Source organism: Rhinopithecus roxellana, chromosome 3, assembly GCF_007565055.1.
Source record: "Rhinopithecus roxellana isolate Shanxi Qingling chromosome 3, ASM756505v1, whole genome shotgun sequence".
Lineage (NCBI taxonomy): Eukaryota > Metazoa > Chordata > Mammalia > Primates > Cercopithecidae > Rhinopithecus > Rhinopithecus roxellana.
The window spans coordinates 109,843,818-109,866,966 of NC_044551.1; the positions used below are offsets into that span (position 1 = coordinate 109,843,818).

The 23,149-nt window shown below is 34.7% G+C and overlaps 1 protein-coding gene across 2 annotated transcripts in view; it reads right to left on the reverse strand.

Annotated features, from left to right (window-relative positions):
- Positions 1 to 380: 380 nt before the first annotated feature.
- COMMD10 (COMM domain containing 10) overlaps positions 381 to 23,149 on the reverse strand; it is a 242,615-nt gene continuing 219,846 nt past the window's right edge. The window contains exons 6-7 of one of the 2 annotated variants that reach the window (XM_030927655.1): positions 2,099 to 2,158; positions 381 to 1,226 (exon numbers count right to left, since the gene is read on the reverse strand). In XM_030927655.1, coding sequence (XP_030783515.1) covers positions 1,188 to 1,226; positions 2,099 to 2,158 — 99 coding nt within the window. In that variant the 3' untranslated portion in view covers positions 381 to 1,187. The remainder of the gene's footprint in view (positions 1,227 to 2,098; positions 2,159 to 23,149) is intronic. The other variant, XM_030927656.1, reaches the window with a different exon arrangement.

Genomic DNA, 23,149 nt, shown 5'->3' on the forward strand with positions numbered 1-23,149 from the left:
TAGTTGTATTCTGAAATAATCCAAACTCTCAATTCTTCTAAGCAACAGCTTATGAATAGATATACAAACAAATGTGGGTATAAATTCCATATACTGAATATTTGAGAGATATTTAACAGCTGTATTTCCCAGATATTTCAAATAAGAAATGTGCTTCAATTTCAATGACTTTGGTTATTTAAATATAGGACATTTCTGAAATCAAATTTCTTCATGTGAAGAAAGTCATGTTTGATTCTCTTTTTGAGAACAATATAGATATTTCATTCATAAAAAAATTCAAGTTTTTTTAAACAAATGTATGTAAATGTACTCATTTACAAACATTCATGGCATAAAATATACTATAAATGTGTAAAATAAAAGTACACTTCAACCAATCCTAAGACACAAAAATTTTATTAACAGAAATCAACATATTTATAGAAAGAGAATATAAAAGGTTATCTGATTTGAATAATGGTGCCCATTTAGCACTCATTACGATTATTTTATTCAAGACCTGATTCTGTCTCCCAAACTATAAAGTGAATCGTTATTAATTTGCAGCATAAAGAAAAACACACAAAAACCTGGACTATTATTAAATCATTAAACTCAGAGAGAAACTGAAGTTGACAGAGAAGCTCAGACTGGAATTAACTGATACCATACTACTCACTATTTTACATTTCTTTCCTCTATTATTTCTGAAGCAAAATATACTCACCATATTCAAATAAAAACGCCATAGTATATTTGATTGTAAAGTATGTGGCTACTTTCTTAATTTTATTCATCTAATTACCAAAGTTCTGTATTCTACTAAGGTACATATCTTATCTTGTATCCATGGACCCTCCTTGATACATTATGGTATCATCAAGCAAGTTTTAAAAACTAAGCAGGACAGGCAAGAAAGCAACACTATGACAGTAAAAAAAATATGGTATTCACTTTTGTTTCCTTTAAAGCGAAAGTCTTCTTAATAATTACTGTTGGCTGACAGAACTAAAGAAAGTATATTAGAACCTCAGTACTCTTAATAATGATCTCTCTTGGTTGTTATTTGTCTAAGAAGTGATAAACCATATAATTTACAGAAAGCAAGCCACTGAATCCTTCAGAAAACACAACCTGGCAATGTATCTTCAATGCAAAATAATGAGGTGGCAGGAGCATGACGAAAAAAACAGTCTTCGAAAACATCATGTAAGGGAGTCCAGTTGTGCTTGTATAGTCTCTAGCTATTTACAAAGACAAAAAAAAGAAAAAAGAAAAAGGACATTAGTGAAGGGAACGAAACTCATCAATTGTTATTTAGACACATGCAAATAGAAAGGGCAAAATGGCACTGGTAACTATGAATATTAAATCCATTTACATAGCAATAAAATTACCAGTTAGAATATTTTTCTTTTTATGTGAAGATATTAGAATTTGTGCTTGAAAATTTAAGTTTTCAAATTTTCAAAGAAAGAAGATTTCTTAATACTGTTAAGTGTCTTCAGCTGTTTCATTTTAAATTATCACTACATAATTTTGTTTTTAATGAGACACGGGGTTTTATTGGAGGCTTATGTACGAGGGAGTGAGTACAGTGGTGGTGGGCTGAACAGGATAACCACACGCATGGTCCAGTGGCAGTGGGCTGGGCAGAAGAACTGCCTACTTTATAAGATTTTAAAGTTGGGGGTGGAGGGAGTATATTTTCCTGGATTACAAAATCAGTCTTCAGAAAGAAACATGAAATATGCTCACAGATAAATCTCTAAAGGCATGTTTCCCTTTACCTTTGGGCCCAGAAATTAAAGTATTTGACATATATATTTAAAGTGTCAGTATGGCTAGGAATCACAAAGTCATTATTTAATGTTTTATATTAAAGCAACAATCCTATTGCTTTAATTAAAACTATTTTCCTTTTCTTCCTGATTTAGTTTTTCAGATTCTCTTCATTTCTCCTATACTTCCCCCTGTGAAATATAAGGTGTTTATAAGGGAAGTTTAAAGAACTTAGTTCCATAATAGGACATTTAAAAATAAGAACTCATAAAATGAAAACAAAATATTATGAAAAAAACCTCACATATTAGAAAATTATTTTAAAAATATAGACCTTGTTATAGAAATCAAACAACTCCTTGTGACTGAATTCCACAAGAACTTTCTCCAGGCTCTGTAAGGAAGAAAAACAACAAAAAGAATGTAGCTGCACACAATTTACATCACATTTTTTCTCTCCAGCTAATCTTAGAATATGACATAAGATTGTCCTCTGAGTGGTTTTTAAAAATGCTTACCTGCTCTACTCAACCCCATGATTCTTAGAACTCAAAAATGCACTTAATAACACTCTACTTTAGCAAAAGGTTTCAACTCTACAGAGACATCTGTCCTTCAAGTTGACTCTACGATGGTTAATAAAACATATGCCAGTAACAGAACAACTTCATTATCTAATTTTTTTCAAGACAGAGATAATACATGAGATTATATTTCATCTTTCTCAGCAGTCTGTTTGAAATCTAGTAAATACCATTACACAAAGACACTGGAGGCAGGATATCTGATTGAACTCATCCAGCCATTAATGCCTCACATCAGCACAGCTACTGCCTCCAAGCACTAATATTGCAGTTGTGATCTCAACATGCTGAGGGTTACCTTCTTTAATGTACAGACTCAGCAAAAGTTCACAATTAACACAACAGTTTCAAAGCCAGGACTTAAACACTCTCTTTCCTTTTACTTCACATGCATTAGAGAATCCTTTATGGGTGCTACAGATGCTAAGTAATATTGTATATGTATGTATGATGCTGTAGTAAAGTATGATATTAAACTAAACCCAACTCAACTCAATCCAACCTACTTTTGGTTGACTCCATACACTGAGGAAACAATTCAAACAAGTTGCTTAAGACTGCTCAAATGTATTTATTTTATTCAAGGTCCCTCTGAAGAAGTGACAATTAATGAGGAGACAATGCCAAGAATATGCTAACTGCTCTGATCACACTGCTGCAATAACATGATATAAAATGGGCATCATGAACTAAAGAAGTAGAAAATTGATGCAAAATTGAGCCACATAATTAATTGTTTATGGTCATTTCCAACATACTATTTATTCTAGTTCCCAGTTCCTATGTTCACTTTTGTTTATCTGTTTTAATGATTTTCATTTCTATTTACAAAGCCGACATTTCAAACCAAATTATCTCTAACTAATTCCAGAAGAGTCAATGGGACTATGTTCAGAAAATGTATCTCACTTTTCATGAAGCTAAGTGTACAGGATCAAATTTCCATACTTCTAAGTACTTAAGCTTTAAAATGAATAAAGAAGTACATCTGCTTTAAAACCTCTTCCCTTAAGAATGATATAAAATCATGAAGTTTTTACACTATATTAGAAAAATTCATTGGCTGTCACACATCATTAAAGCTCCAAAGATTTAATCAGCATCATCTATACACACTATATGTCCTCCTAGCAGATAAGGAAGGATGATACCCTAAATTTCTGAGAAAAGCAAGACAAGTTCATTACTCTCACCTCCATCCAAAAAGATAGGAGAGAATGAAGGCTGAATCAGTGTGTTAACAACTGATTTGATGTACCCCTAAAGGTAGCAGTCAAGCCACGTTCTTGTTTTCTGTATTTTGCTTTGCTTTGTTTTAAGGTGGTGTTTCCTAAAATGTTACATTGATGAAGGAGAATAAATTTAAATTCGAAAACACACTTCTTAAAAGAACAATAGCTATAGTGGTAGACTAGGAAGCTAGAGGCCCTCTTTCCACCACTAAGATACCAAGTTAACAATATATGGATCAGAATACCCTTGTGAAAGAACTTTAGAGACCAGTTGAGAAGCTACAGCACCCATGCCATTATAAAACCAAGAAGAAATTCCAATGAAAGTGGTAGGAAATTAATTTCACAGTGTTCGGTGTATCCATGCGGATATCCTCTCCCATGTGGAACAGTTGGAGCAACTAAGAAGAACCCCCCAACCCCCATGCCAGAGCTCTTCCCTCAGGACAGAAACAAAAATGAACCACACATCCAACATTCTGGCTTTCTGGGGGATTCCCAAGGAACTGGTTTCTGTATCACTTAAAGAAGGGCACTCACAGGCCCAGCACCAGTGTTTGGAAGGCACTGAAAACAGAGGTGAGAGGCATATTAGAGCCACAGTTCCACAGGCAGGTGCCGGAGGGAATAAGATATCAGAAAACATTTGAGAGGCGCTAGAACTCCCAGCTGGGCTGATTAGTGAAGGTCTTTCCCTGCGCAAGGTCAGTATGCAAAGACTGGAGGAGGTAGTTGTTTTTCAAAATGCCCAGCAAAAATCACAAAGCATACAAAGCAATAGGGAAATATACCCTAATCAAAGGAACAAAATAAAACTCTGGAAACTTACCCTGAAGAAACAAAGGTCTATGAGTTACCTGACAGGGAATTTAAAATAACTATTATAGGGATGTTTGATGAGCTAAAAGAGGGCTGGGAGCAGTAGCTCACATCTGTAATCCCAGTACTTTGGGAGGCCAAGGCAGGTGGATCACCTGAGGTCAGGAGTTCGAGACCAGTCTGGCCAACATGGTGAAACCCCTCTACTAAAAATACAAAAATTAGCCAGGCCTGGTGGCATGCACCTTTAATCCCAGCTACTCGGGAGGCTGAGGCAGGAGAATCACTTGAACCCAGGAGGTGGAGGTTGCAGTGAGCCAAGATCGCGCCACTGCACTCCAGCCTGGGTGGTAAAGTGAGGCTGTCTCAAAATGACAGCGAGAGAATACAGACTACTGAAAACAATCAGGAAATGGTACATGAACACAAACACAGAAACTATACAAAAGAACCAAACAGAAATCCTGGAGCTGAAAAATACAATAACTGAATGGAAAAGGTTATTAGAGGTATTCAATGCCAGTCTTAGGCAGAATGAAGAATCAGTGAACTTGCAGACAAGTTATCTGAAATCACTGAGCAGAGGAGAAAAAAGAAAGAAGAAATGTGAAGTGATGCTAAGGGATTTAGGACAGTATCAAGCAGGTCCATCTACGCATGATGGGTATTCCAGAATGGAAAGTAAGAGAGAAAAACATAAGAGAGCTTATCTGAAGAAAAAATGGCTGAAAACTTCCCCTATCAGTGGACAGAAATGTACATACAGATCAAGAAATTCAAAGAACTTCAACTAGGAAAATCCAAAGATAACCACACTAAGACACATTATAGTCAAACTGTGTAAAGTCAAAGACAGAAACTTAAGAGCAGCAAGAGAAACGTGATTTATCACATATGAGGGAGCTTCCATAATATTATCAGCAAATTTCTCAGCAGAAACTTTGAAGGCCAGAAAGGAGTAGGATGATATACTCAAAGTGCTGAGAGGAAACAAAAACAAAAACAAAAAACTATTAATCAGGAATACCGTAACTGGCAAAACAGTTCTTCAAAAGTGAAGAAGAAATTAATATTTTCCCAGATGAAGAAAAGCCACAGGAGTTCATTACCTGAAGCTACTCTATACAAAATGCTAAAGGAAGTCCTTTAAGTTGAAATGAAAGGACAGCAGGCAAAAACACAAAGATGTATAAAAATATAAGTTTCTCTAATAAAGGTAAATACATGGAAAAATATAGTAATAGGTACTACTGTAAATTTAGTGTATGACATTTAAATGAAAAAAAACCCCAAAACAAAACAAAAACCCATAAATCTATGTTAATGTATATATAATATATAGAAACGTAATTTGTAACATCAATAACAAATGGAGAAGTGGAGCAGTAAAGGAGAAAGTTTTTGTATGTGATTAAAGTTAGGTTGTTATCAGTTTGAAATAGAATGCTATAACTTTGAGATGTTTTATGGATTTACAATGGTAACCACAAAGAAAATATCTATAGAATACACACAAAAGGAAGTGAGAAGGGAATGAAAGCATACCAGTAGAAAAAAAATCAATGAAACGCAAAGGAAGGCAATGAGAGAGGAAGGGAACAAGACATAGACAGCAACTAACAAAATGGCAGTAAGTCCTTGCGTATCAGTAATTATTTTAAATGTAAACAGATTCAACTCCCCAATCAAAAGACATAGGCTGGTTGACTGGATAAAATAACAGAATCTAACTATACACTGTCTATAAGAGACACACTTTAGATCCAACAATACACATAGGCTGAAAGTGAAAGGATGCAAAAAAAAATATTCCATGTAAATGATAACAAAAGAGCAGAAGTGGCTACATTAAAATCAGACAAAATATACTTTAAATAAAAAACCATTACAAGAGACAAAGAAAGGCATTACATAATAATAAAAGGGTCAATTTACCAGGAAAATATAACAATTTTAAGTATTTATGTACCAAACCTCATAGCTTTGGTGCATAAATACAGTAACTTCTCACTTAATGTTGTCATAGGTTTTTGAAAACCGTAACTTTAAGTACAATGACAAACAACAAAGTCATTTTTCCCCCACCATTATGATAAAAGGACATTGAACAAAATGACATTATTTAAAAGCCTGCTGTACATTGTTTTGCTTAAAGATGCAGTTTCCAAGAACCTATCACAATGTTATATGAGGACTTACTGTATTTCTATGAATCTAAATATATGGAACCCAACTTTGACAGGATTGAAGAAATTAGCAACAACACAATAAATAGTAGGAGACTTCAATATTCCACTTTCAACAATGAACAGAATTATACAGAAAATCAATAAGGAAACAAGATTTAAAAAACCCTATAGACCAATGAGACCTAACAGACATATACAGAACACTCCAATCAAAAATAGCAGAATATATATTGTTGAGTACCCATGGAACATTCTCTGGGATAAGACCATGCATTGGGCCACAAAACAAATCTTAAATTCCAGAAGTCTGAAGTCAAACAAAGTATCTTTTCTGATTACAGTGGAATACAACTAGAAACCAGTAGCCCAAGGAAAACTGGGAAATCTACAAATATGTGGAAATTAAACACATTCTCAAACAATCAATGGGTTAAATAAGTCATAAGGGGAACTGGAACTGGGAAATACCTTAAGACAAATGAAAGTGAAAACACAGCATGCCAAAATTTTGGGATGGAATGAAACTAGTGTTAAAGGGTTAAGTTTATAGCTGTTAAATGTATAATGTAAAATATATATATATATCTCTCTCAAGTTAACAACCTAACTTTACACCCAAGAAACTAGGGGGAAAAAAAAAACCAACCTAAGGTCAAAGTGAGCAGGAAGAAGAAAATAATATAGACTATAACAGATAAATGACATAGAAAATCAAAAAACAATATAAAAATTCAAAGAAATTAAGAGTTAATTTTTTAAAAAGATCAACAAAATTTACAAACCCTTAACTAGACTAATTAAGAAAAAAAGAGAGAAGACCCAAATAACTAAATTAAAAATAAAAGACAGGACTTATTGTAATAAAAGACAGGACAAAAGATGCCATAGAAATAAAAAAGTGTTATAAAAGAACACTATGAACAACTGTTTGCTAACAAGTTGAATAACCTAGACAAAATGGATAAATTCCTACAACCAACCTACTAAGACTAAATCATGAATAAACAGAAAATATGAACAGATCAATAAAGAATAAGGAGACTGAATCAGTAGTTAAAAACCCCTCAAGAAAGAAATGCCCAGGTCCAGATGGTTTCACTGGAGAATTCTACGAAACATTTAAAGAATTAACATCCATTGTCCTGCAACTCTTCCAAAACCTTGAAAAACAGGAGATACTCCCAACCTTATTCTAATGAGGCCAGTATTATCCTGGTTCCAAAGCCAAAGACACTACAAGAAAACTACAGACCAATATCCATGATAAGTATTAATGCAAAAATCCTCAACAAAACACTAGCAAACTAAAGTCAAGAGCACATTAAAAGGCTTATACACCATGGTATTATAATAAATACCATTATACAAGTAGTACTTATTTCTACATTGCAAGCATGGTTCAGCATATGAAAATGGATTGGTGTATTACACTGCATTAACAGAATAAAGGTGGAAAGACACATAATCACCTGAATTGATACAGAAAAGCATCTGACTTATGTCTGTCATAATCATTGCCATTTGTCTTTCAATCCATAATGACTTACAGAAGACCATGGGGAATACAGCAGTGGTAAGTGTTTTGTCTATATTTAGACAGCATACACTCCACAGTCTTCCAAGGGGTGGCCCAGGGCAGTTGTTTTGTGGGGAAATAAGAATGGAGCTTAGATGTGCAAGATAAAAAGGAAAGGGTGGCAGGCCAAGGGCCAACTCCCCACACTATCATGTTCTGACATGGAATCCCCCAAGGAGTCCAAAATTTTTAAATTTAAATCTGTCTTTCTAAGATATCATGAAGATATCAAGTAAGGAGTGTAGAGCACATTTAAGAGTTCGGTAGCTTTTTAAATGACTTGTACGTTTTTATGTATGACATGGATCTCCATTTTTACTCTTGCTTCAGGTCTTACAAATATTAAGAGTGGGTCTGATCAAAAGCTACCCTGGAGCCACTGCATTTTTAGGAGAAAACATATTCAACTTTCCTTAGGACTATAACTAGGAAGTCACAAGTTTTCTTATAAAACCAGGATCAACTAACTTCATTTTTTACTTGTCATAAAATGTATGGAAGGTTTTATCCATTAATTAAGTATATTTTCAAACAATTTATCTTCAGTTTGAACACAAATCAGTGGCAGCCCCCACAGATACATGAAAAGCATTGAGTTCAATGGAAGTTCAATTACTAGTTATTAAAGGGTGCTTCTCTTTGGATTGTCTAGGCTCTACATATTTCATCCTTAATTTTATATACTTCTGGCCTTTGAGTCAACCCACAGTTCATTAGTATCTTTGTTAAGGGAAGAAGAAGAGAAAATAAAATGAAATTCAGACCTGTCATCTTAGTTATCAGCAGCAACTCTAACAGACTTCATGGAGAAAAATGTAGAAACTCCTGGTTCAAGTAGTTTTATAGGCTGAATCTGGCAATGTATATAATTATCCATGTGCTTCCTGCCTATCACTGTCATTAGATAATGGAACTTGACTATTTGGCCCTATTTTTTTCCTCAGAGTCAGAAAGACTGGATAATAAAATGTAGGACATTATGTCATACTGAATAAGAAGAGAAATACCCTAATGGCATAAAGTACAGCTGGGAGTTATGAAAATGCATCTGCATCTTGTCATCCATAAACCAAAACCATCTTGAATTAAACCAAAGAAAGTGTATCTATCTAAATACATATATCTATATGTTCACATGCACATACATACACGTATACACTCCTTTAGATGATACTGTGCCTAGTTTTTAAAAATAGTTGTCTTTAGCATAAAAGTTAACGACATTACATCTCCATTCTTCCAGAAACCAGATACAAGGATATTTTCATATAATGCAAAATTGGATTTTAGGTTAAAAGATTTTAAAGAAATTAAATTTGCTGATCATTCTTTTTTTTTTTTTTTTTTTCTGAGACGGGGTCTTGCTCTGTTGCCCAGGCTGGAGTGCAATAGTGTAATCACAGCTCACTGCAGTCTCGTACTGACTCCTGGGTGTAAACGATCCTCCTGCCTCAGCCTGTGAGTAGCTGGGACTAGAAGTACACTACCACACCCAGTAAGTTATTTTTATTGTTTGTAGAGACAGGGTCTCACTATATTGCCCAAGCTGGTTTCAAACCCCTGAGCTCAAGTGATCCTCCCACCTTAGCTTCCCAAAGTGTTGGGATTACAGGTATGAGCCACTGCACCTGGCCTTTGCTGATAATTGTAACAGGAAGTCTTTCAAAGGAATATAGTAACTGGATATGTAATACAAATTATTTCTGGAAGGACTTCTTGTTGGTTGTTTAACAACAATATCAGTGGATACTGCCATTATGCAGTAAGACTAATAGGAAACATTTATCAGATTTGGTTAAAAAGTTATTTTGAGGCTGGGCACAGTGGCTTACGCCTGTAATACCAGCACTTTGGGAGGCCAACATGGGCGGATCACCTGTTGTCAGCAGTTCAAGACCAGCCTGGACAACATGATGAAACCCTGTCTCTACTAAAAATACAAAAATTAGCCGGGTGTGGTGGTGGGTGCCTGTAATCAGAGCTACTCGGGAGGATGAGGCAGGAGAATCGCTTGAACCCGGGAGGTGGAGGTTGCAGTGAGCCAAGATTGTGCCTCTGCACTCCATAGCCCAAGATACTGACACACATACACACCCTTCCACACAAATGAATAAGTTTTAAAACATAAAGATGAAGTCAGTAAATAAGGTAGGGTTTTTGTTTTATTGCTGTCATTGTTTTTGTTGTAGGTAGAACGGTTATTTTTGTAGGAGAGGTGATGGATTTGTACTGAGTCATCCGCAGTATTCCATGATTCCTCTTGAGATAAAAGTATTTATATGTGAGATGTTTTGGAGGCTACTGCAAAATGACACCTGCTCAAGGGAGAATAAAGCAGGATAACATTTTTCTTAGTCTTCCATTCTTGGTTCTACAGAATCTTGTCTAATCTAACTTTCTTAGTTCCCACAAAACCCACCAGAAGTCTCTATTCCTATGTGCATATGTTTATTCCTCATCTATCAACTATGACTTTAGGCTCTATTATGGTCTGAATTGTGTGTCCTCAAATTTTGTAAGTTGAAGTCCTAACCTCTAGTACCTCAGGAGGTGACTTTATTTGGAGATAGAGCTTGGAGGTAATTAAGGTAAAATGTAGTCATGAGGATGGCCCCTAATCCAAATGAATGGTATCCTTATTAAGAGACAAGGATACAGATACATACAAAGGGAAGACTATGCAAAGACACCAGAGAAAGACAACCATTTACAAGCCAAGGAGAAAGACTTTAGAACAAACCAAATGGATTTTAGATTTCTAGGCTCCAGAATTGTGAAAAAATAATTTTCTGTTGTTTAAGCTACTTCATTTGTGTTACTTTGTTACGGTTGCCCAGCAAGCTAATGTAAGACCAATCACCTCTTCTGGGATAGATAAAAGAGATCCTTATCATAAGAGCAATGTAAAAGCATTATAGAGTTTTAGATATACGAGTGATATAATTATGTTTACATATTTAAGAACTCAATTTGGTTTTTATTTGGAAATGAATTAGAACTGGCTGAACTGTACATGGAGAAACCAGTTTGGAGGCTACTACATTAGTCCAGGCAAGACAAATGTGATGGCAGCAACGATAAAGAAAAGTGAAAAATTTTGAGGTAGTGTTTAGAGGGAGATGAGACAGCACTTGATGACAGATTTGAACTGGGATGAAGGGTAGTGAAAAAATAAAAGGAGTCAAAAATGACTCTCAGGTTTCTGGCAGAAGTTGGAGGGATGGAACTGAGATTAGAAACTCTTAGAGCTGCAGATCTGAAGAAGGGCAGGATCCAAAATACAGTTTCAGACACAATTAGCTTGATATGTCTGCAAGATTTCCTTGAAAATATATGTCTGGAGAGCCAAAAAGATTTAGGTAAGGGATATACATTTGGAAGTCACTGATATATTGATGATATTTAAAACCACAAAAGTGCATGAAATAGCCCAGGAAAAGAATGTATTTTTCCAGATCATACGGAACCAAAAAAAAAAAAAAAAAAAAAAAGTAGTATGAAAAGAGAGGTAGCCTGAAGCTGAGCCATAAGAAAATTCCAATATCCAGGGTATGCAGGTGTTCAATAAATGTTGAGTATCATCAGCTTCACTAATGTTTTCTGCACAGTATTTTGAAATGTACAGTGGACATGCATTACATGAATCAAAACAAATCAGTAAATGAGTATACAGGCAATACAACTGGATGGCTTATTTTTAAGTCTTCCATTTTCCTGTAAAACCCATTGAAGTCACTAATATTGTTAACTAAATATACAGAGACTGAAGACTTACTCTCTCTCTTCTGCTTGTACGTGTAAGATTACAACTAAGAACTTACTTAATAAATCCATTACTTACATTGTCTATGCTGATCTCATGCATTAGTACTAAACTCGGACTTTATGCATCTAATCTAAAAACAATGCAAAGTGAAAATGAAAGTGCAAAGATTAATATTCTGTCAATTTCTTAAAAGAAAAGAAAGATGTGTTTGTTCACCCATTCCTTTTTATTTTTAATTTGTAATCCTATCTATGAGTACCTGGATAATGTTGCATATACCCATTAGCACAATTCCCATGGAAATAGAATTCAGTAAGGTCTTCAGAAAAGTCTGACTTGATGAAAGCTGACACTAAAAATACCCTCTGTTTTCCCATTAGTTAGGAATTAGGAACACATATACATTTTTCAAGAGAGAAATGCATTAACCTCTTCACAAATTACCCAGGCAAAAATATCCTCTAAATAATACAGATATAAACTAGATAAGAATTAAACCAAATTTACATTGCTTAGCTTTAAACCTTAAATTGGATATCAGAATCAGAAATGATACAATTATCTTTTCACCTAGAAAATCAGGAGATAGAATATTCCAGTAAAAGAAATAGCACTAAACTCTTGTCCAAGTTGAATGTAACAATACTTGGCTAGGGACTTAGAGAGGAAGTTTTCTTTTTAGTTATAGAAATAAAAGGCAGAGATAAAATGTAAATAACATTTCAAGTCATACTAAATGAGTTTATAAAACAAAACTCATTAGGCACCATTTATTAAGTATGTCTACAGATATATTCCTATAACTATATAATTCGAGACTGTAAACATATTCCAGTATCTCTATTATTTGTTGACAATATTTACTAAGTATTATTGTTCAAAAACCTAGAGATATAATTTCAGCTCCACCTTAGGCTAAATAAACCATGAAACTCTACTCATGATTACAACTGTTAGTCATTTCTGTCACCCACTATGTTCAGTCATTCAGTAAACATTTAAAGAGTAACAAGTGCTGTCCAAGAAATGTGCTCATGATAAAAAGATGAATGTGCTATGGCAAGGAACAGACTCTTGATGAAAGAAAGATCCTCCTCTATGTTTGCAGGTTGCCTTTTATAACTAAGCTCCCAAATATGGGAAGAACTGTACATGGTGCAGTGAGGGAGAAAAGGATTCTCTTCCCATCTCTCCAATCCATGAAATCAATCTTGGCAACCAAAGGGGCAATCAATAATTGATGTCACAACCAGCTGTGGCTCAAAGGGCACCAGCATGAGAAGGTACAAGCAAAGCATGCTATGCGGAGTGAATGAACATAATACCTACTTTTCTGTGAGGCAGCCTGACTACATGATCTCCCAAGGTTCTTTCCAATTCTATGATTCAAGAATGTTGAAAAGTACATCTATGTATGCAAGTTAAACTAGTGAATGGAAGTAGGTAGAGCCACGAAATGTCATTAAGAAAACACTTAAGCAATATCCTTGCCCAATCGTCTTATTTAATAGATGAGGAAAATGGTGCCTGTAAAGGTGAAATAACTCATATATAAAAGTGAAACATGTCCTTGTTCTTTCCATTGCATTATTGTGGTAACTTGAGATTGTTACAGCACTTTCACCTGCATATCAAGATAATACTTAGAACCTAGGTCCTAAACAGTTTACACAATGACTTCCATTAAATAACTCATTCTATATAGAAATATTTCAAAGCTTTGCTGAGGGTAAATATTTTGATAAATATAGCTGATGAGGTGTCACACTGTCTTAAGTAATAAGAGGTAATGCTAGGTTAAAGTCTTTAATTTCTCAAAAATGGTCTGAAAAATATAATCAAATCTCTTTGTATATTACACCAATGAGACCAACAACTTTTTCACAGCCACTGTGAATATTTTACAAACATTAATACAATACCATTGCCAAACTTAAAAAGTGAGGTTTTGTTAAAGTTAAAATTCTAATACCAAACAAATAAAAAAAGTTAGTCCAGTAAATATACTATATACTGATCATTGTCACTTGAATTTCAGCTGATCTCTGTTGCCACCTCAAGCCCTGTGATTCCAAAGACTTCATTAAAATATTATGCAGTCCAGCAGTTTCCAAAACCTCACAGGAATATCCCCACTCTTTAAGAGGGGCACTGGGCAAACACAAACTCCCAAGCTTACATCAACGTTTGATAAAAGTTACAAAAGGACAACTGCAACAAATACATGGAATACACCACAAAAGGCATTTTCTCAGTGTTAACTCAATCAAATTATAACTTTTAATTTTTGAAAAGTACAGTTTAACAAAATGATTACCTATTTAAGAATGTAAGCAGCAAAAATTCTAAACTTCTTAGCATAGCGTTCAAGACTTCCAAACGCTGGCCCATGACTCTTACAGACGCATCTCTCAATATCCTCTTAATGCACTGCATGTGCAGGCAGCATGGAAGTACCAGCAGGGTTTTACACACTGCTCTCTGGGTCCTTTTTCATGTTGTCTCTTGTGTTTTCCCAACAATGCTTCCAATTGCATGCATGCACATCCTGGTGCACACATGCACACACCAGTGATTTCATTTAGCTAGATCATTTAGTATAGTTCAGTTGACATCATGTCATTTTTCCCGAAGGAAAAAAAATATCAGATATGGAAAATACCAGAATAAGTGCATTTTGTCTAAATGATTTCAATATTTTCTAATTATATTGTAGTATTTGACCCCAACGATAGTAGTCTTACAGGTCTTATAAGTCTTGTTTACTCAGAAAATACATGGGCTAAATAGTGCAGTAATTAAACTCTAAGTATTTATTCTGTAGTTAGCTTAAAAAGTAGCACCTCACTCTTGAAGGTCCTCACCTCAAGCTGGTTAAAGCAAATGCTTTTGTGTTTTATACATGTTTAGCTAAAAAATACAACAGTTTTTTAGCTGTCAACATAACAAACTGTCTTTGACCAGAAACCTTTATTCAGTATAAAAATTGTGTAAGAGTGTGCATGAAATATTTTCATGAAATGTTTAATTAGATTACATTCATTTTGGCTCTTAGGTCACTTGACTTGTTGTCTATATATTGTATTTTCGGTTTGGCTAAAATACTACTTTGCTCCAGTGTAGATAAAATATGCTTGGCAGTCATATCATCACCATATTTTCCTTCCTCTTAAAAATACAATGTGTTATGCATGAGCAGATCATAAACTTGTAGCCAATCAAAACACACCTCGTACAGTATTAACTGTAATTTATTATGTGTGTGCTGATATTGCCATTACGATTTTCAGCTTTGGTACTGAAATATTTAGCTATGGTTGCTGAATATAATCAGCAAGATAAGAGGTTTTGAATATGATTATTTGAAGCTTTTTAAACAGTAAGAAACTAGGTTGAAAAGAGCATTGGCAGCTAAAAACAATGGAGCTTTTTCTGTACTAAATACTATAGGTAATGCCATATTTTTCTATTTATAAGTATTTATAATTTATTCTAAGGATAAGTACTTATCTGATTTCTGAAACATTATCATTTGTAATAGGTACATTATTTAACTTCTCAAGACGTGTTACTATCTTGGCTGAGGTATTCTGGGTAAATTATAAATAACAAATTGAAATTCTGTTGTTTCTAGTGTGTAGTTTTAAAGATTATGATCTCAACATTCAAATTTAGGTTTCTCTTTTCTTTATAAAATGACTGCAATAGATTCATAAACAGAAATTTAAATGATGCATGTGTACTTTCAAAAGCTACTATGTATTTGGCATCCTAAATTAAATAACCTAATGTAATTCACAGAGTAAGAAAAAGGTAATTAAAAACGTGCAGGCTTAATATTTTTCTATCTTGTGTTGTCACATAAGTCTTCAAGGAAAATAGGACCAATGTGCGTACCTAAATGAGTGTTGATTTGACAATTTAGTTAAATTTACACTTCTTATCAGTGAATAGAAGCTCTGTTTCAGCAAAATAAAAAGGGCGAGCGAGTTCAGCGTTTACTTCAAGTTATGAAGGGCATTGAGTTTATCATACAACAGGCAACTGAAAATCCATTGTAAACTGTAGCATAATAATAGGAAACATCCTATTTTACCTCCAACACTTGTGGACTCAAATTCCTAAAGACAGGAGGTACAATAACTAATTTGATAGGATATGTGGTTAATTTAAGGCAGTAACTATCCAGAAGAAAATTTTAACCTCTAATGATGCTCTTCCAAATATACATGACTGATACAAACTGGAATTCAATTTTCCATGCACATTAGCTCTCTGCTAACCTAATTACCAGATTATGATTCACAAAATCTTCTTGGAATCAAGTGAACAAATGATGCATATTCTAAAAAGTACATGGTTTAAACGAGTTGATATATTTCTATAATCCTTAGTATATCTGGAGCTCACAAATAAGGATTTCATTTTATGTTTGAAATACAGTGTCTGTTGTGTACCACTGTGAATTCAATGCAGCAACAGCTGATAGTTCAGTTTGTACAATGGTACCTGAATAATGGATGGAACATGGGTTTTATTCGTAACTTCGTGAAAATAACAACACTGGAGAATTTAACTTATATTTTTTGGTAACAGCTTTATGGAAATATTCATGTCCCACACAATTCACCCACTTGAAGTGTATAATTCAATGGCTTTTAGAATGTTCATACAGTTGTGCAACTATCACAATTAATTTTAGAACATTTTCATCATCCCCAAAAGATACCCATGCCCTTCAGTTATTTTCCACCAACTCTCCTGTCTTACCCCCTGCTCCCTCCTCTCCAGGTCCTAGGCAACCAATAATCTACTTTATTCTAACAGATTGCTTACTCTGGAAACTCTATCAATTTTAAATGGCATCATATATGTGGTCTTTTATGACCAGTTTCATTCATGTGGTACATTTTCGAGATGTATCCATGTTGTATCATGTATCAGTATAAATTCTGTTTAGCAAGGTTTGTATCTCAATTTAAGCAACTGAATTGTTAAGGTTAGATTTTAAAATTTAGAATTAAAAAAGTCATGTATGACACAAACACAATGCTTACACATAATATATGATAATGCTACTAACATACTTTGATTTTCCTTTGACAATTAAGAAGATACGGCTGGGCGTGGTGGCTCACGCCTGTAATCTCAGCACTTTGGGAGGCTGAGGTGGGTGGATCACCTGAGGTCAGGAGTTTGAGACCAACCTGGCAAAATGGTAAAACCCTGTCTCTACCAAAAATACAAAAATTAGCCAGGTGTGGTGGCAGGCACCTGTAATCCCAACTACTTGGGAGGCTGGGACAGGAAAATCGCTTGAACCCGGGAGGCGGAGGTTGCAGTAAGTTGAAATAATGCCATTGCACTACAGCCTGGGTGACAAAAGCAAAAGTCCATCTCAAAAAAGAAAAAAAAAAAAAAGGATATTTCTGAATCATGCTTCACATGCTTATATATATTGTATTTGAAATTAATTTTTATTTTTCTTTCTGGCAATGTCTTATTCGTATTTTAAGACTCTTCTGAAGTGTTACCTCCTCTGCAAAACCTAGCCTGATTTCCTTTCCCCCTTCTGTCCACCTGTTGCTTGCTTTGGTGCTGTACAGCACAGTAAGAATACCTGTGATAGTACTTATCATCATTTTACAGTGAAGGCTTCCAAAACATAGTGTGTTCCTTGAGGTCAAGGGTAGTTTATTTCTTTACTTTCCCTCTAAAAGGAGCCAGGATTAAATAAGAATAGGGGATACTTATATTACTTATAAGCACAGTGATTACTTGTATGCTCATTAACATATGGCAAAACAAATCTGGCCATTAGCAGCTTATGCCTTATGATTTAGAATCTGATGTTCTACACAAAATAAAACACCTTTGTGAAGTATGACATCTTTACTTCATTAAATTATTCAACTTTCTAATTATATACTTACTTTGATTGCAAATTAAGCCATCAGATATGTTCTGGTGCTTTGATTTGTACAGAACATGGTGTATTTTATGGATATTGAGACTAATTTCACTTGTTTTCAACATAGATTTACGAGCAACATGCTAGAGTGTTGGGGTTACAGCAATGATGAAGACAATGCATACAATCTTTGCTTTCCTTGAGCTTACGAGTCCAATAGAGACAAATAAACTGAGGTTACAAAATAATGCAGGTGCCATAACAGGCAAAGTATAGGGCACAGAGAACAAACACTACACCTACATTCTGGAGTCAATAAAGGATTCCTAGTAGAACTGATATCTAATCTGATACCTGAAAGATAAATTATTGGGAATAAAGAAGGGTGGGGGATATTCCTACCAGCAAAAGAGAACATGAAAGGGAAAAGCAGACCAGTCTACTAGTAATTTAAATTTGTGATGATGGTGGCTTGAACCAGCATAGAAGCAACAGAATATAGCAGAAATATATAGATTTAAGAGCTATTTTGGAGGCACATCCACAAAACTCTGATTCTTTCCATGAAAGAAATGGGTGAGATGAAGAGTTAGGAATCAAAGATGAAGCACAAGTACCTGCCTTGGGCAACTGAAAGAAGGGTAGGGCCATTCACTGAGATAGAATGTGGGTTGAGGGAAGTAATCTTGGGGATGAAAAAGAGGTTGGGAATTACGAGTTCAGTTTAAGACATGTATTTCGAAGCATCTTTGGATAAGCATGTAGAAAGTACCAGCAGGCCATTAGATATACAAACTCAGTATTTAAATTAGGAATCTGATACAGATTAATACTTAAGTGTGCTCAGGAGGGAGAAAAACAGTCAGAAATTAGAGCTACAGTAACACAAAGTACTGCCTAAGGCAAATGTCCCAAGAAGATCAATAACAAATCCTTAAGGCACACCAATAATTAAGAGACTGCCTTGAGAGGTAGGTTAAAAACTAGAGGTAGGTCAGGGACACTAAAGAAAGAAACATTTTTAAGGAGAGAGTGATGAGAATGTCAACTGCTCCCAAGAATCCAAATGAGACAAGGACTGGTAAGTTTTCATTTTAATTCAATGATGAGAATGTTACTGATATTGGCAAAAGTATTTTGGTGTAGTGATGGGGAAAAGCCAAGCCCAGCTGAACAGAGGAATGAGTACACTGTAAGGAAATCAAGCACATGTAGATCAGGGATTGATAGTCTGCAGGCCAAGTGTGACCTGCTTTCAGTTTTTGGGCAAAATCTGACCTGCTTTCAGTTTTTGTAAATAAAGGTTTATTGGAACACAGCCACACTCATTCTTTTATATACTGTCTAAACCTACTTTTATGTTGTAACAGCAGAGCCATATAGTCTGCAAGTTTAAAATATTTACTATTTGGCCCTTTACAGAAGAAAGTTTGCCAACCTCTATTGTAGACAAATGTCTCAAGTTATTAGTTCTATTTACCAAAAGTGACCTAATAAGCATCCATATTTCTCACGTTTACCATGAGACTTGCCAGTTAGAAAGACCTGTTGTTGATACATAAGTGGAACTAAGTAAAAATCTGCTGTACTGAATACAGTGTAATTGCTCATCTCAAGGCTGAAATTTCAGATCCTCTTCACTATCCTTTAATATATTGCTGTTTTATGGGAGAGGTTGGTGACAGTTGCAGAGGTTGTTAGAACATATCTTTGGGTAAATAAAATACATCACTTAGCTCATATTTACATACATTTGACAACATTAGTAATGACTGATATAATCTAAAGTTCTCTAAGAGAAAACAAATGCAATTTTAAGATTGATACTTTAAAAAAAGTAAATTGTACCCTCAAGTTTTCTGTTTTCTATAGTTTATTAATAATAAACGCCTTTTTTGAACAATGACTTTAGTTAGTTCCAAGTATTTTATTTTAATGAGTCATTTATTCACATGAAGTCAATAAAAAATTTGAGTGTCAGTTTTAAAACTCCAGTTCATCTACAAAAAGAATTCAAAGGCTTAGATCAGAAACATTTCAATTGTGCTGTTCGGCTTTTGCTTGTTGTATTGGTCTTTGCCTGGAATCACTCATAGCATAATGAAGCTTCACAATTTGGTTTAATGTTTTGTATCTGTTAATGATTAGACAGGCTACATGCCTTTGTAGTCTAGTCATTAATATTAATGAGTTTTGTGACCCAGGCCAAGTTAATAAAACAAACTTTTAAATATCCTGTTTAAAAGTTCTCAATAATAATTTTGAACTTGAAATTGTTTTATAAATTCTTTTATAGGGCCAGAAAATATACAAAGGTTTCAAAGACATCTTCTATCTTGGGTGAGGAAATATGACAGAATGGTGAGAGCATCTATCAAACATCACTTTTTGATTACAGGTCACATATGGCTGGTTCAAAATCATATATTTAATGGAATAGGGAATTAAGACAGATTATGAGGAGGGTTCTTCAAAAAGCTCATGGAAAATGCATATTATGAAAAAACAATGCATGGATTTCAAAATTCTTTTGCACCAAAATACACTAACTTTTTTACAGTATGTCTGAGCAGAATCTACTTTGAGGCACCAAGAAGGATAAGACATCCATTTAAAAATAGCCCCTATCAGAGCAAAATGAATTCTTCTAAAAGTGAAGCAAGAACAAACATCACATTTATGATGAATTGTGGGTGAAATGTGGTGATATCATTGGTGTTTATATTATAAAGACTTGATGGAGACAATGCTCAAAAGAAATTAGCAGTTTCCAAGTGGATAACTTGTTTTAAGAAGGGATGAGACAACGTTGAAGATGAAGCCCACAGTGACAGACCATCCACATCCATTTGGGAGGAAAAAAATAATCTTGTTCATGCCCTAAGAGAACTGAAAATTAACAGCAGAAACCAGAGCCAACACCACAGACATCTCAATTGGTTCAGCTTACACAATTCTGACTGAAAAATAAGTTCAGCAAACTGTCCACTAGATGGATGCCAAAACTCTTACAACACCCAGATCAACTGCAGATAAGAACAGAGCTTTCCATGAAAATGTAAATGAGTGGGGTAAAGGTTCTGAAGCATTTCGTCCAAGAATGGTAACAGGATATGTAATATGGCATTACCAGTATGATCCTGAAGACAAAGCACAATCAGAACAATGGCTACCAAGAGATGAAAGTGGTCCAGTCACGAGAAAGGTTATGGCAACAGTGTTCTGGGGTGTTCAAGTCATTTTGCCTACTGACTTTCTGGGAGGCCAAAGAATGATAACATATGCTTATTATGAAAGTGTTTTGAGAGCATTAGCCAAAACTTTGGCAGAAAAACACCTAAGAAAGCTCCATTAGAGTCCTCCTCTGCCACGACAATGCTCCTGCTCATTTCTCTCATCACACAGAACAATTTTACAAGAATTTCAATAGGAAGTCATTAAGCATCCACCTTATAGACCTGATTAGGCTCCTCTGACTTTTTATTTCCTGATCTTAAAAAAATCTATAAAGAACATCCATTTTTCTTCAGTTAGTAATGTACTAAAAGACTACACTGATATGGCTAAATTCCTCAATTCCAAAAGAACTGAGGGATGGACTAAATGGCTGGCATTATTGCTTACAGAAGTGTCTTGACCTTCATGGAGCCTATATTGAGAAATAAAATTTGTGTCTTTTATTTTTATACTTTAATTCAATTTTTCCTTGACCTTTTTGAAGTACCCTCATATTCCATAGATGACTGAATACAACATGGAAACAGGTTAAATTTGTGTAATGCCAAAGTGGTTGAAAGTAAGTTTTACTTTCATGTCAGATCTAAGCTAACAAATATAAAACTGAGAGGTTGGTGGTTACAAAAAAAATAACTCATTTGTATCACGGAGTTGGGAAAAAGTAAATGATTTTGTAAAAGTGGAATGTTTGCATGGAGCAATATTACTTAAAGTAGGGTGAAATAATGGCTTAAGAGTTTCCTTTTAGACATTTAAGCAGGGGCTGACTTAAATAAAAGTTTGCCAAATCTTGTAGAAGCAGCCAAGGACTATGCTGCAAATCAGAACTCTTCCAAGTAGACCTAGGCTCCTTCTAATTGGTCTAGACTAATGTGAAACCATTATTTTTAGTAACAGAGATGACTAATGCCCTTCTTAAATGTTGATCTTCCATATTGGTAGCTTAAGAGTAAAAACCACATTAGTCATCATGCTCTCAGTCTGGTCACGGTTTAGAATGTTAACCCAATTCATGGAGAGTACTTATACTTATGTAGTAGAAACTAGATTTGAGATAGGAAATAAAAGTATACAAAGTGTACTAAGCAGAATTAGTAATACACCCTAACTTCTATTTACGGATGCTTACTAAAATGGTTATGGAAATGATTATATAAAGATACAGAACCTTTATATAATCATAAATATATATTTGTGTATATATATATAATTTATATATAATCTTTATTATTTTTTTTGAGATCGGGTTTCGCTCATTGCCCAGACTAGAGTGTAATGGTGTGATCTCAGCTCACTGCAACCTCTGCCTCCCAGACACAAGTTATTCTCCTGTCTCAGCCTCCCAAGTAGCTGGGATTACAGGCACGCACCATCAAGCCCAGCTAATTCTTTTGTAAATTCAGTAGAGGTGGGGTTTCACCATGTTCATCAGGCTGGTTGCGAACTCCTGACCTCAGGTGATCCATCCACCTCGGCCTCCCAAAGTGCTGGGATTACAGGTGTGAGCCACCGCGCCCGGCCTCATTCATACATAACCTTTATATAATGGGCATGATTACATAAAGCAGCAGCAACCCTTTTCTTTCTAGTCCCCATGCCACTACCTAATCTAAGCACTCATTTTTTTCAGAAATCAGAATGCTGAATTTGCTAAAATTCCTTTTCTTCAGTATCTCCATTCTCTAGACCATTCTAAATGCAGATGCCAAATTCAGTTTTTCGAAATGCCACTCTCTACAAAAGATAGTCAATATCTTCTCCATAACCAACTGTAAAGTTCTACCTTTTTTGCCTAGAATTTAAAGCTTTCTATAAACTGGTCCCAGTCTAATTTTTCCTTTTTCAATTATGAAATATTTAAAATGTTAAAATAACAGGAACTAATAAATGAATATAACAGATACCCTGTAACCCAACACCCAGATATAACAATGTATTAACTTTTTTGCTTTTGAAAAGGCTAAATAAAGCATCTAGTTAAAGTGTGCTATTCATCCCATCTCCTTCTCTTTAGTAAAAGGATAAAACCTTGCTGTAAATAAAAATGTCAAGTAGGAAATAAGAAACAAGG